This window comes from Sus scrofa, chromosome 6 (genome assembly GCF_000003025.6).
Source record: "Sus scrofa isolate TJ Tabasco breed Duroc chromosome 6, Sscrofa11.1, whole genome shotgun sequence".
Classification (NCBI taxonomy): domain Eukaryota; kingdom Metazoa; phylum Chordata; class Mammalia; order Artiodactyla; family Suidae; genus Sus; species Sus scrofa.
This window is the reverse complement of record NC_010448.4, coordinates 91,030,869-91,044,483: the sequence shown is the minus strand read 5'-3', so window position 1 is coordinate 91,044,483 and position 13,615 is coordinate 91,030,869. Positions and strand designations below refer to the sequence as shown.

Sequence of the window (13,615 nt, the reverse complement as noted above, 5' to 3'; positions counted from 1 at the left end):
AGGAGGCAGGAATAGAGAGGGTACTGGCCCTTGGGTATGAGTAAATGGGGAAAGTTCTGAGAACTGTCAGTAGGGGTGGGGGTGGGTCTTGGTGAGAAATGTTTCTTGGGAAAGACTGCATTAGCCATGTCGGTGGAAATAATAAACAGTCTACAAGAGGAATGGAAGAGAGTTTTATTTGCGATTAACTGCGGACTCTTGCCTGGGAGACGGCCTCCCAGATAACTCTGAGGAACTGCTCTGGAGAAGGGTGGATTTCAGCACAATTTATATCTTGTTATCTTGTCAGAGCAAAGAACATCAAACACATCAGGGGTCCATTCCTTCAAGGTTTCAAAAAAAAAGACAAACCAGACCAGCATGTACAGGGCGAGTCAGCATGGCCTTGGTACCTGGGAAGGGAGGCATGATGTAGTCTTTATTTATTTATTTAGTCTTTTTGCCTTTTCTTGGGCCACTCCCGTGGCATATGGAGGTTCCCAGGCTATGGGTCCAATTAGGGCTGTAGCCGCCGGCCTATGCCATGGCCACGGCAACGCGGGATCCGAGCTGCATCTGTGACCTACACCACAGCTCACGGCAACACCAGATCCTCAACCCACTGAGCAAGGGCAGGGGTCGAACCCGCAACCTCATGGTTCCTAGTTGGATTCATTAACCATTGCGCCACGATGGGAAGGCCCATGTAGTCTTTATTTTTTAATTTAATTTTATTTTTTTGTCTTTTTTTGCCATTTCTTGGGCCACTTCTGCGGCACATGGAGGTTCCCAGGCTAGGAGTCAAATCGGAGCTGTAGCCACCGGCCTACACCAGAACCACAGCAACGCAGGATCTGAGCCATGTCTGCGACCTACACCACAGCTCACGGCAACACCGGATCCTTAACCCACTGAGCAAGGCCAGGGATCGAACCTGCAACCTCATGGTTCCTAGTCAGATTCGTTAACCACCGCGCTACGACGGGAACTCCCCATGTAGTCTTTATTTTTAACCTGACGTTCTTTACTTCTGGTCAATGCACTCTTCTCTAAAATAATTGAAGCAGATGTACAGTGTACGTTTGATGGGCACAAATAGGCTGTTTCAGTTAGTGTAAAATTCAAGTTAACTCAGGTAGACGCTAGAATGACTTCCCCTTACTCTAGTATGTGAAGCAATCTTTCATCAGCCGGTCAGGGAGAGCATTCTAGGCAGAAGAAACAGCCTGAAGAAGGGCCCAAGGATCAGTGGCTGTGAGGTCCTGACTTCATTGGCTTTGGTGGGCCGGGCGAGGAGGGCCTAGAAGTTGAGACTTTGCTGTTGATCCCTGTGCCCTGTGCCCTAGCTCCTATTGTGTAGGGCTGATGGGAGATCCAGTCAAAGCACATATGCATATTAGTACCCACAAAGGTTTCCAGTGGATGATGGCTAAAAACATTATAACAAAACCATTTGGACGGGAGTTCCCATTGTGGCTCAGCAGGTTAGGAACCAGACTATTGGAGTTCTTGTCGTGACTCAGTGGTAACGAACCTGACTAGTATTCATGAGGACGTGGGTTCGATCCCTGGCCTCGCTCAGTGGGTTAAGGATCTGGTGGTGCCGTGAGCTGTGGTGTAGGTTGCAGACACGGCTTGGATCCTGTGTGGCTGTGGCTGTGGCGTAGGCTGGAAGCTGTAGCCTGGGAACTTCCATGTGCTGTGGGTGCGACCCTAAAAAGCAAAAAAAGAAAAAAAAAGCAAAGGAAGAAAAGGGAAAGTGGCAGGTGGGGTCTGAGACCTGGGGCTGGTGGCCGAAAGATCCTGTGTTTCTCAACGCCAAGATTCCATCTTTGGACTCCCAGTGCCCCAGGGTGGGTCCCTGAGGGTCCTGCCTTCAGCCTGAGCAGGACAGCCAGTGTGGTGGACTTGCTTTGACCTCAGGACTTCCAGATCAGGCTGAGCTGTCTTCCCCTTCCAGGCCTGTCCCTCAGGGCCACGTTGAGCGAAACCTCCTGAATTCCCAAAGCTGACAACTGCGCCCACTTAGTTTTGACCCCTGAGGGCATGAGAACGGAGGTCCCCAGAGGCAGGTTCTCACCACGCCCCCACTGCAGCCTCTGCTCCCAGAGTTCCTCTCCTGTGGCTGGGCCCTCCCAAAGCCGTTCTGATCCCATCTGCTGGGAAGGAGGGAGGAGCTGCCCTCACCCTCACCCCTTCCTCAGGGGCTCTGGAGGTCAGGGTTTGAGTGACCCCACCCCTTCCCGGAAAGGCGGAGCCAGGGCCAGCCCAGACAAGCCCATGACCTGGCCATTCCACCTGGGATGTGTCCCCAGATCCCCACACCTCCCACCATTCCCACTGCCCTGACCCTGTTGAGGCCACCACCTTAGCGGCCTCCCAGCTGGTCTTCTGGCCTCCTGGCCTCCAGGCCTCCAGCCCCGCCCTCCTCCCCAAGCCCAGCCTCCACCCTTCCCCAGAGATCTGACCACACACCACCTGCTCAAAGCCCTTCTATGGCTCTCCTTTGCCTCTTGACCTCGGCCACCTCTCCAGCCTCATCCCTTTTCTTCTTTCACCTGGTGATCCAGCCATACCTGACTCTGGCTTTTGTCCGCGTGGTCCCCTCTGCCTGGAGCGCCCTCACATGCTCAGCCCCATAGCCGTTCAGGACTTGGCTCAGTGTCCCTTCTCCCAGAAGTCCCCTCGCGGGCCTCCTCTGGCTTAGGGATGCGTTTGTGCTCTCCACAGCTCACCTATCGCTCCTGGGTCACTGTTTGCACCGTGTTAAGTGCAGCAACTCTCCAGAGCATTCTCATCTTGCAAAACTGAAACTCTGCGCAGAGGAAATACTCCCCATTTCCCCTCCCCGACCCGGGGTGCAGCAGCAGCGTTTACATGGCTTTGTCTCGACCCCTCCCCCAGGAGTCTGTGCGCTCCTTGAGGGCAGGCAGCGGGGACGTGCTTACACCCCCAGCTCCTAGCCGGGTACCAGGCCCATATACAAATTTATTAACTCCACAAATATTTACTGAACACCCTTCCTATTGCGGAGGGCGGGTGGGAGAGCCAATCAAAGCACAGAGCATCATATGTAGCGCACACAACGTTTTCCAGTGGGTGGTGGCTAAAAACATTGTTAACAAAACATTTGGGACAGGAGTTCCCATTGTGGCTCAGCAGGTTAAGAACCCCACTGGTGCTGTGGTTCTGTCCCAGATGATAGGTCAACCAGGGAACAGCGATAACAAAAATCCCCATCTGTGGATTTTATAGCAGGAGGGAGACAGACAAAATACAGAACCTGTTAGATGGTGATAAGTGCCAGGTGGGAAGTAAAGCAGGAAAGGAGGATCGGGGTGCAAGGGCGGTGGTTTCAGTTTTGAATTGAAGAGAGTCTCCCAAAGCAGCTGGCCTTTGATGCAGGCCCGGAACGAAGGGAGGGAGCCCCATGACTCTCTGGGGGCAAGCACATTCCAGGCAGAGGGAAAGTGAGCGCAAAGGCCCTGAGGCCGGAATATGCCTGGTGTTTTCTGCCCGAGGCTCAGCAAGGAGGTCCTCACGTGACTGAGTGAGGTCAGCCAGGCGAAGAGGTGCGTTCTCCAAGGGGACAGATAGGACAGGTCTTGTAGGCCCCTAAGGGCCTGTGTGAGATGCCTCTGGAGGTTTGGGGCAGAAGAGTGACATGGGCTGACTTAGGTGTTCCGGGAGCACGCTGGCTGCTGTGCGGGAATCGTCTGTGGGGCTGGGGGGTGGATGCAGTCCATCCCCCTTCAGTGGAGGACTCACTGCCCAGCTGTGCGGAGTCCGGCCCCCCGACAACCTCCAGCTCTTAGCCCTTTGGGGTCTGCTTCGGCCGTCCAGGTGGACAGGCTCTGCTTGGGGTGGCCCCAGGCAACAACAGAGCCAGGTAGTGGTGGTGGTCAAGGGCCTAGTTGTTTCCATCCAACGTGGATCGCCTCTCATGGACCATCTTTGTCTGATGGGCACGAGCTCCCGCTAACGGGTCTTGTCACTGGATCCTGCCTCCTCCCCTCTCTGGTCACGGGTGTTACTCCCCAGCGCACCCTGGGCATGCCTGACTCTACCCAGAGTCGAGGGCAGGAGGCAAGGAGATTGTGGCAGTGACCCAGGTGAGGGATGCTGTGACAATACCACAGGCTGAATGGCTTAAACAACAAGAATGTATTTCTCGTGGTTCTGGGGACTGGAAGTCCAAGACCAGGGTGCCAGCCTGGTTGGATTCTTGGTGAAGGCCCTATTCCTGGGTTACATCTGGCTGTCTTCTCAGTGTGTCCTCACACGGCAGAGAGAGAAAGACCATCCCCCTGGTGTCTCTTCTCCTAAGAGCACTAATCCGCCCTCATGACCTAATCACTCCCCAAAGGCCCCACCTCCTAATGCCATTACCTGGGAAGTTGGCATTTCCACTCATGGATTCCGGGGAACATATTCAGTCCATGTCAGGAGGCTTGGATCAGGGTTATGATGCAAAATAATCCCTGGCCTTGCTCAGTGGGTTAAGGATCTGGCATTGCCATGAGCTGTGGTGTGGGTCGCAGACACAGCTTGGGTCTGGCATTGCTGGAGCTGTGGCGTAGGCTGGCAGCTGAAGCTCTGATTGGACCCCGAACCTGGGAACTTCCATGTGCTGTGAAAAAAAAAAAAAGCAAAAAAAAAAAAAAATCTCTGTTTACCTTGGACTGCAGGGTGGCTGTTACATTTTGCAGTAGACATGGACTTGAAGAGGTGTGTATGAAATCTCAACTATCATAAGTGCTATTGATAGATCCTCATGTGATGGGAGAAGAGATGGAGGTGTAAAGAGAAGGCCCCGGGGACATGAGAGCCACCTTGTGGTGACAGTGATGTGTGCTGGAGACTCTGGATGGTGCAAACAACACATGCTGTGTGGAAGGCATGAGCAGCAGGGCTACGGATGGACAGATGGACGGATGGACAGCTCTCAGGCCAAAGCAGGACGCTCAGGGCTGGAATATTCTCTCATCTGTAGTCTGCAGAAGCGGAGCCAGGACCCAAGGCTCCATCCGTGCTGGGATAGCCCATGTTCTCTGGTTGCTCTGACCTCCAAGCTACCCTTGTCCAGGCTACAGGAATCACCTTGGAGGTTGCTGGAAGGCAGAAAAGAGGTGGCAATCACGCCTCCCTGGGACCTTTGTAACTATCTGTTGCAAGCTGGGACTGACCCAGGTGACCTGGGCAGCAGGCAGTGACTTTCCTAAGCATGGTCGGTCATGCCTAGACATTTACTAGATACATTAGTGCTGTACTAGTGTGTTCCCACCGTCTCCTTTGATCTCTACAACAATCCTAGGAGTAGGTACTGTCCTGAGTGCTGGGATGAATATATTCCCTTGCCCCTGGGATCTGCTCTGTGCCCTGGCAGGCTATCTCTCTTGGCTCCTTTGCCCTCTGGCTTCTGGTCGTGTTGGGTCAGTGGGAGCCACTGGCAGGTGAGCAGGAGACGGGAGAGTGAAGTCATGGTGTTTATTTGGTGGTTGTGGTTGGATGCGTCCTTGCAGCTCCTGTGTGGCAATCCTGTCCATTGCTACCTGGGACTAGCCACAGGGTACCCTTTATGGGTTTCCTTAATTATGCCCATACCTTTAAAAACAGTCCCTCCAGGAAATTCTTTGAAGGTACTCGGTTTGAATGTGCCACCCGTTTCCTGTTGAGACGCCGATTGATACAATTCTCATTGCACTGATGACAAGACCCAGGTTCTAAAAGCATGCACAAGGTGCAGCTGTGGTCATGAAGTGCTTAAGCCATGATTCAACCTGGGAGGCAGGGTATCAGCCCAGCCCTGGGCCCTTTATACCTGGCTGGCTTATTCACCCCACTAATGGCCATACACGAGAGCAAAGGTGAACTCCAGCCCATTCTTTCGACGCAAGGACCCAACCTTTCCCTGCCGGCATTGCCTCTTGGCCCACTGCCTCCTGGATTTCTGGCTCCTGGCCTTGGCTTTGATAGTTACTCACTGTTCCTCTGGATCAGTACAGCCTTGCGCCTCCTTTTGCTTTCCAGTCTGACCTGGCGTGGATGTTGGTGTCCCCTAAATTTCAGGTCATCAGATAGTACGGGGAGCGGGGCTATGAACTGCCCAGAGTTGGTTAGTGCAAGAGATGAGTGTATTTCTGTCTCCCCCAGGCTCTGAGCTCCTTGGGCTCAGGTCCTGCTCCCCTGTGCAGTCTCAGCATTTGCCAGGGGCCTGGAGTGGAGAAAATGTGCAGGGAAAATATTAGGAGCTGGATATGGCTTGGGCGAGGCTGGGCTGCACGCCTTTAGAGGATCCTGTTGTGAGCATACGGAAGGACTGAGTATGAATAACAGGGATTTTGTGTACACAGGGTGGGGATATGGGTTGTGGATGGCAGTGATTGGATTACAAAAGGAGGGAGTGTGGTGTGTGCTCAAGGGAGGGTCTTGCGGGAAAGGGCTAGAGGTGTTGTTACAGAGGGAGCACGGCGCCCTCTTGTGTCCACATCTACAATTACAACCTGTATCTGGTAGCTTCCCGCCCAGATCCTGCCTGGCTCAACTCCAGTTCCAGCCTAACTTCAGCTCCAGCCCTGGAGCTCTCTCTCCCCTTCTGTTTTTTGTTTTTGTTTTTTAGGGCCGCACCCACGGCACATAGAAGTTCCCAGACTAGGGGCTGAATCGGAGCCACAGCTGCTGGCTTACACCCCAGCCCCAGCAACACGGAGTCCAAGCTGCACCTGTGACCTACACAACAGCTCAGGGCAACACCAGCTCCTTAACCCACAGAGGCCAGGGACTGAACCCGCATCCTCATGGGTCCTAGTTGGGTTTGTTAACCACTGAGACAGGAAGGGAACTCTTCTCTATGTCCCTCTCCCTCTCCTTCTCTCTCTCTCCCCTTCTGAGGGCTACCTTCCCTCCTCTCAGGATCTGGAGGTCATGGGACTGTGGGAGAACAGAGAAGAGCCAACCTGTATCAAACAGCCTTTATTGATTTCAAGGAAGCTGCCTTGGGAATGTTCTTATCAGTGCATCCACCTGGAGTCCCAGAGAGCTGGGTCTGAGAGGCTGGCACCAGACTGAGTACACTGTGGGAGGAAGGTGGGAGCAGAGCTGCCTGAGGCTGGGGAGGGGAGCTTCCTCTGAGTGCCCTGGCAACCCAGAGGGTCCTTGGGTGTCTCCAGGAGGGCTCAGTGTCATGAGAGCCTCCTCCTCCTCTTCCCAGGTTCACTTTCAGCCTCCAGACCTCCTACTGCTGGGAGACTCCTCCCTTTTCACCCAAGAAATCTGGAGGAATGAAGATTCCCTTTGATCTTGTGCATCCAACTCAGAGCAAGCCACTCTCTTCGTGGCCTCCAGGCCTCTGCACCTGCTTTTCTTCGCTAGGAAGCATTCTCACCTCTTTCAAACATTACCTCCTCTCGGAAGCCTCTCCTGATCACCCCCTCCTGGGTTAGGGGAGGTCCTACTATGAGCCTTCTAAGTGTCCCCTTGTAGGCAGTTGTTACTTTGATTGTTTTAGTGTCTCTCCGCCAGGAAGGCTGCCACAGGGCCTGGGGTGACCTGTACCCAGGCAGACAGCACAGCGCCCAGCGCTCAAAAAAAAGTCTGCTGAAAGTGAAGTTGAATAGCTTAGTGAATTCAGAGTGGGGGCACCCAGCACCTGCAGGACCCCGCCACCGCCACAATAACACCCCCTGCCCGGCCCCTCGGGCAGCCCCAGGATTGCTCCCCCGCCCGAGGTCAGATGGGGGTCAGGCTGGGTGCCGAAGCTTGCACCTTGTCATCACTGGAGTCTGGGCCCAGCTCCCCGGCCTCCACCAGCTTGTGGTGGCAGCGGCAGGTGGAGGCCCGGCTGGCAGAGGACGGGGGGCTGCCGCCTCGGGGGGTCCTCTTCTTGGGAAGGCTTCGCACAATCCTGTGGAAGATGAGGTAGCAGATCTCGCAGAAGGTGAGCACGATGCAGACGGCGGAGGCGCCCACCATGAAGTAGGTGAAGAGCTTCTTCTCCGTGGGCCGGGCGATGTAGCAGTCCACGATGTTGGGGCAGGGGGCCACGTTGGCGCACTGGACCAGGCGGGGCATGCCGAAGCCGTACCACAGAGTGTGCAGCAGGTAGAGGAAGAGGAACTCGATGATGAGCTTGAAGATGAGGCTGAGCAGGTAGGTCCACCACAGGCCGCCGTGCTTCTTGCCCGCGTTGTCGTATAGCTTGGCGCAGTGGTCGCCGTGCTTCTGGCGGTGCCGCCGCTCCCGCTCCTCCCGGTAGGCCACGTGCAGGATGACCAGCAGCGACGGGCACGTGACAAAGATGAGCTGCAGGGCCCAGAGGCGGATGTTGGAGATGGGGAAGAACTCATCGTAGCAAACGTTGGTGCAGCCCGGCTGCTTGGTGTTGCAGTCAAAGTCCTTCTGCTCATCCCCCCACACACGCTCGGCGGCCACCACATACACCAGCACGCGGAAGACGAACACCACCGACAGCCAGATGCGCCCGAAGGCTGTGGAGTACTTGTTCACCCCACTCAGTAGGGCTTGGAGTGTCTTCCAGTCCATGGTGCCTGGTGAGGGCGCTGGGGGCCGTGCCCACCTGGCAGAATAGGAAAAACCATATGTTAATGAATGGGTGACATTTATGGAGCATTTATATAAACCAAGGGCTGTTCTGAATTCTTGTTTTTTTTTTTTTTTTTGTCTTTTTAGGGCTGCGCCCTCGGCCCATGGAGGTTCCCAGGCTAGGGGTCCAATCGGAGCTGTAGCTGCCAGCCTACGCCACAGCCACAGCAATGCCAGATCCAAGCCAAGTCTGCCACCTGCACCACAGCACACAGCAATGCTGAATCCTTAACTCAATGAGCAAGGCCAGGGATCGAACCTGTGTCCTCATGGATGGTAGTCAGATTTGCTTCTGCTGAGCCACAGTGGGAACTCCTGTCTTGAATTCTTTATGTGGATGGATTCCTTTGATCATTGTAGGGACCCTATGAGATCAGGACTATTACTCTTCCTAAGCTACAGGGAGGAAACAGGCACAGAGAGGTTAGGTAACCTGCCCCAAATCACAAAGCTAGTATGCCAGAAGGAAGGGAATGTGCATCTGCTGATAATAACAATTATTATTTACTAAGCACTTATGATGAGCCAGGCAAGGAGCTAAACACTTTATGTGAAGGATCTCCTTTAAACCTTATAAGGACCCTGTGAGCCAGATAAAATTATGCATCTCATTGACAGATGCAGAAACTAATAATTAGTTGTGGCTCAGCGGGTTACAAACCTGATGAGTATCCATGAGGATGTGCGTTTGATCTCTGGCCTCGCTCAGTGGGTTAAGGATCCAGTGGCATGGCGATGAGCTGTGGTATAGGTCGGAGATGCTGCTCAGATTAAAAAAAAAGAAGAAAAGAAAAAGAAACTAATAATCAAATTACAAAACACTCTGTGCACACATAGTACGTGCTCAATAATTGCTGGCTAGTCATTATGAAATCTTGAGAGGTCAAGTCACTAATTTAAAACTAACTTTGGGAGTTCCCTTCATGGCTCAGTGGTTAACAAACCCAACTAGGATCCATGAGGATGCAGGTTTGATCCCTGGCCTTGCTCAGTGGGTTAAGGATCTGGCGTTGCCGTGAGCTGTGGTGTAGGTTGCAGATGCGCTTGGATCTGGCGTTGCTGTGGCCATGGCATAGGCTGGCAGCTACAGCTCTGATTGGACCCCTAGCCTGGGAACCTCCATATGCCTCGGGTGCAGCCCTAAAAAGCAAAAACAACAGCAACAACAACAAAAAACCAAAACAACTAGCTTTGAAGTTCCCATTATGGTGCAGCTATAACGAACCTGACTTGTATCCATGAGGATGCGAGTTTGATCCCTGGCCCCCTTTAGTGGTTAAGGATCCGGCATTGCTGTGAGCTGTGGCGTAGGTCACAGACTTGGCTTGGATCCTGTTACTGTGGTTTTGGTGTAGGGCGGCAGCTACGGCTCTGATTCCAGCCCTAGCCTGGGGACCTCCATATGCAGAGAGTGTGGCCCTAAAAAGACAAAAGACAAATAAAACAAAACAAAAACACAACTAGCTTGGGATTCAGGGCTGGGCTTTCCACCACTTCCTCTCCTTCTCTGCTGGATGCCTGCCCTGGACCAGGTTCTCAAAATTAACTTGTTGGTGCCTCGCTACTGTCCTGTGAACTTGGTGTTTATGAAGCCCATTCTACAGAGAGGAACCTAGGGCTTAGAGAGGGGGAAAGACCCTCCCCAAGGTCTCAGAGTGGGTGGTGAAGTTAGGAGCCCAGTTCAGGTTGGGGGGTGCGAGCAGGGGGTATTTCCCTGGTTCCTTTGGACACCAGATCTAGGGAAAAATCTACAGACACCCCTCTCCGCTTCCCCTGTGCCAGATCCTGGGGGAGCTCCAGCCACCACAGCCATGCCGGATACTCGGGCTCTGTGAAGGGAAACATGCTTCGTTCAGGTCGCCGGATCACACACCTCCCTCCCAGTCCTGGATTGACTCAGGGAGTGGACTGGTGGGTCTGCCTCGGTGCACCTAGTGTCTGCATGCAGCAGAGGTGTGGGCTTATGTGTACATTCGGGTGCTCCTGCAGCTACTCTGTGACTCTGAGCATGCATGATGCCTGCAGGTCCACCCCCTGGGCCACTGCTTCTCACCCTTCCACTGCCACCACCCTGCTCCAGGCCACCATCATTCTGTTAATGCCGTGGGCTCTTGGTTGGCTCTTGGAGTCCATTAAGTCAGATCGCATGACTCCCTTATTTAAAGCTTTCTCCTATCTTAACATTACACTTAGAATGAAATCCCAGATTCTACATTCTCACCCTATGCTCTTACATGCCCGCCCCCCTCCGCCCCGCACCACTGCCTCTCAATGCCCAGGCTACGATGGGGGCCTCCGGGGCTTTGTAATTACTCCTGCTGCTTGGAATGCTCTTCCTCCAGAACCTTGCATGGCTGGCTCCTTCTCATCAATGAGGGCTCTGCTGAAACATCCTCTCTGTAGAGGCCTCCCCAGATAACCCTGGATCTGGAAGTCCCTGCCCTCCCAGTCAATCTGCTCCCATCCCCTTTGTTTTCTTCCTAGAATTTAATCACCATTGGGAATTAAAGTATTTGTTTAATCATCTACTTCTGAATTTCATGAATTTCTGTTTCACAAGGGTGATATATACACTGGCAGCAGCACACAATACAATTCTTAGTATTAAAAAAAGTGTCTGTGGAGTTCCTGTTGTGGCGCAGTGGTTAACAGATCTGACTAGGAACCATGAGGTTGTGGGTTCGATCCCTGGCCTCGATCAGTGGGTTAAGGATCCAGCGTTGCCGTGAGCTGTGGTGTAGGTTGCAGACGCGGCTCAGATCCTGTGTTGCTGTGGCTCTGGCATAGGCCGGTGGCTACAGCTCCGATTGGACTCCTAGCCTGGGAACCTCCGTATGCTGCGGGAGCGGCCCAAGAAATGGCAAAAAAGACCCCCCCCCCAAAAAAAAAGGGTCTGGAGTTTCCTGGTGGCCTAACGGTTCAGGATCCTGTGTTGTCTGTGCTCTTGCTCAGGTGCCTGCAGTTCTATCCCTGGCCTGGAAACTTCCACATGCAGTGGGGGTGGAGGCGAGGAAGTGTCTTTGCTACTCACTCCTTCTAAGACCTGTCCTTTGCGGAGGGACACTGGGATGTATAGAGAAAGTAGGATCACAGTTGAATTGGAGACTCAGCTCTACCCCTTCTACGTGAGTGACTTCCAAGATTTCCTAATCTCCTTGACTTTCTTTCCTTATCTCTAAAGGGAAATCATTCCTACTTTCTTGAGTATCATAAAAAACCATTCCCTCCCCAGCCTGCCACTCACCTGGTGAGAGTTCAAGAAACCTGCAGGGGAGGTTGGAGCCTCCTCGGGACAGCCCAGGGAGGAGAGGGGCCCTGACAGGGGCTTCCACCTGACACCCTCCCTGGAGGGCCCACCTGGGGGCAACCTCCTCTTTCGCCCCCACCTTCCCTTCCAGTCGTGTCTGCCTAGTCCTGCCTGACACACCCTAGGGACTCACTGGCAAAGAATTTCCCTCCAAGCCCTGGCCCGGGACCGGTGGAGCCGGTTCTGGTTCCCCCTGCAGTCCCCCAACACCGGCTCCCAGCTATCCGCTTTTCGCCTGTCGGGAGGCGGGGGGTCGGGGTAGGGAGCCAAGCCGCACCCAGCTTTTATCACCACTCCGTAATGCCCACCGCCCCCCCCTCCTCGGAACACCCCCACCTCCCCCGGCCCCGGCCCCCAAAAGTCTTGGTCGATTCCCGGCGTCTTGGCTGTTTGCGGACGTGGGAGGGACTCTGCAGGAATCTTCCGCAGCTAGAGCGCCCACCGCACCCAGAACCAAGGGGTGAGAAGCCAGATGGGGAGTGGGGTGGGGGAGAGTCCTTCCACCGCCTCCCATCCTCTCACCCCACCGTCTCAGCCTAACCCGAAGGCAGGATCGAGCCCCAGCCCCGCCTCGGGTCGCGGGGTCGGGGTGCGGGCGCCCCGCACTTACCCGCAGCGGCGAGGCCAGCGGGGGGGCCGGGACCCCAAGTCTTCGAGACCCGCAGCAGAGGAGATCTGGGTGCGAACTGCGACTCTGTAGTCGCGGCGAGACGCGTGGCGTCAGGCACACCCCGGGGGCGGCGTGGAGGAGGGAGGGTCGGGGGAGGAGCTTGAGAGCTGGCCCGCCGCAGGGGGTCTGGTTCTAGCCGCAACGCTGCCACTCGGTCCCCTGGCAACCTACTCCGGGGCTTGAAACCTTAGCCTCGGTTTCTTCGCGTGTGAAATGGGGGCAGCGGTGGCCCTGGGCAGGGCTGTGGCAAAGGCTCCAGTGAGATTCGCGGTGTGAAGCGCTCTAAACGAAGCGCCAAGTGGTCCCCGGACGGGCTGCAATCAAGACTCGCCCACGTGTTACCACGGGGACTCAGTCAGCGCCCTGCGGGTCACTGTCTCCGCCTAGCACTTGGCCTCGACTCTGCGTGAGGACACTCCCGGCGGCTGCCCTCCCGCATTAGTTCCTGGCTCAAACTCGGTGTCCTCGAATGGGGTATGCACACTTTGCAGAACCAGGGTAGGGGGCAGCAGGAAGAGGCGCTGTACCTGGAAAGGAGATTGGTGGGGGGGGGGAATCCCTTGTCCAGGGGCGAGGGCTGGAATGGGGGGAGGTCGTTGCCAGGAACTACTAAGAGGGGCAGATCCTACCGAGGCCGGGGAGGGGGAGTTAAGAGGGAGGTGGAAGAGCGGAGCCTGTGGCTTTAGACCCCCTGCAGGGGGAGGCGGTTTTGTGTATGTGTGTGTGTGTGTGTCTGGGGCTGGGCGGGGCTGGGCTGAACTGGACTCTGGGGACAAGGACTCTTTTATTTACCAGTGTAAACAAACAGACTAGGAACCTAGTGAGAGCCCTTGAGCCTCAGCCTGGTCGGGGAACTCCCAGGGTTTCCGGCCTCCCGGGGAGTCCTGGGAATCCTAGCCACCAAAGGGACTGAGTCTTCCCTGTCTCATCTGAGATGATGTTAGCAGGAGAGTGACTGTACATGGCATTTTCCCAGGCTTGTACTGGCTTATGCCTGTGGCCCTGGCGTAATTAATAATACCCCTTTAATTCTCAAAAGTACCCCCAAACTTGGGAAG

At 54.8% G+C, this 13,615-nt stretch overlaps 1 protein-coding gene across 3 annotated transcripts; it reads right to left on the bottom strand.

The window, feature by feature from the left end:
- Positions 6,936–13,106, bottom strand: GJB3 (gap junction protein beta 3). 3 transcript variants are annotated; one of them, XM_021095864.1, is made up of 3 exons: positions 12,498–13,106; positions 9,242–9,341; positions 6,937–8,554 (listed from the first exon to the last, which is right to left on the bottom strand). In XM_021095864.1, exon 3 carries the CDS (start codon positions 8,518–8,520, stop codon positions 7,708–7,710), a length of 813 nt encoding a protein of 270 aa, XP_020951523.1. In that variant the 5' UTR covers positions 8,521–8,554; positions 9,242–9,341; positions 12,498–13,106; the 3' UTR covers positions 6,937–7,707. The 3 variants fall into 3 exon arrangements, with proteins under 3 accessions (XP_020951521.1, XP_020951523.1, XP_020951522.1); XM_021095862.1 differs by lacking the exon at positions 9,242–9,341 and having other exon boundaries at positions 6,936–8,554; positions 12,498–13,105; XM_021095863.1 differs by lacking the exon at positions 12,498–13,106 and having other exon boundaries at positions 9,242–9,568.

Excerpts from the sequence above, each read along its gene's own strand:
- GJB3 (XM_021095864.1), bottom strand. The coding sequence starts at position 8,520 with ATGGACTGGAAGACACTCCAAGCCCTACTGAGTGGGGTGAACAAGTAC.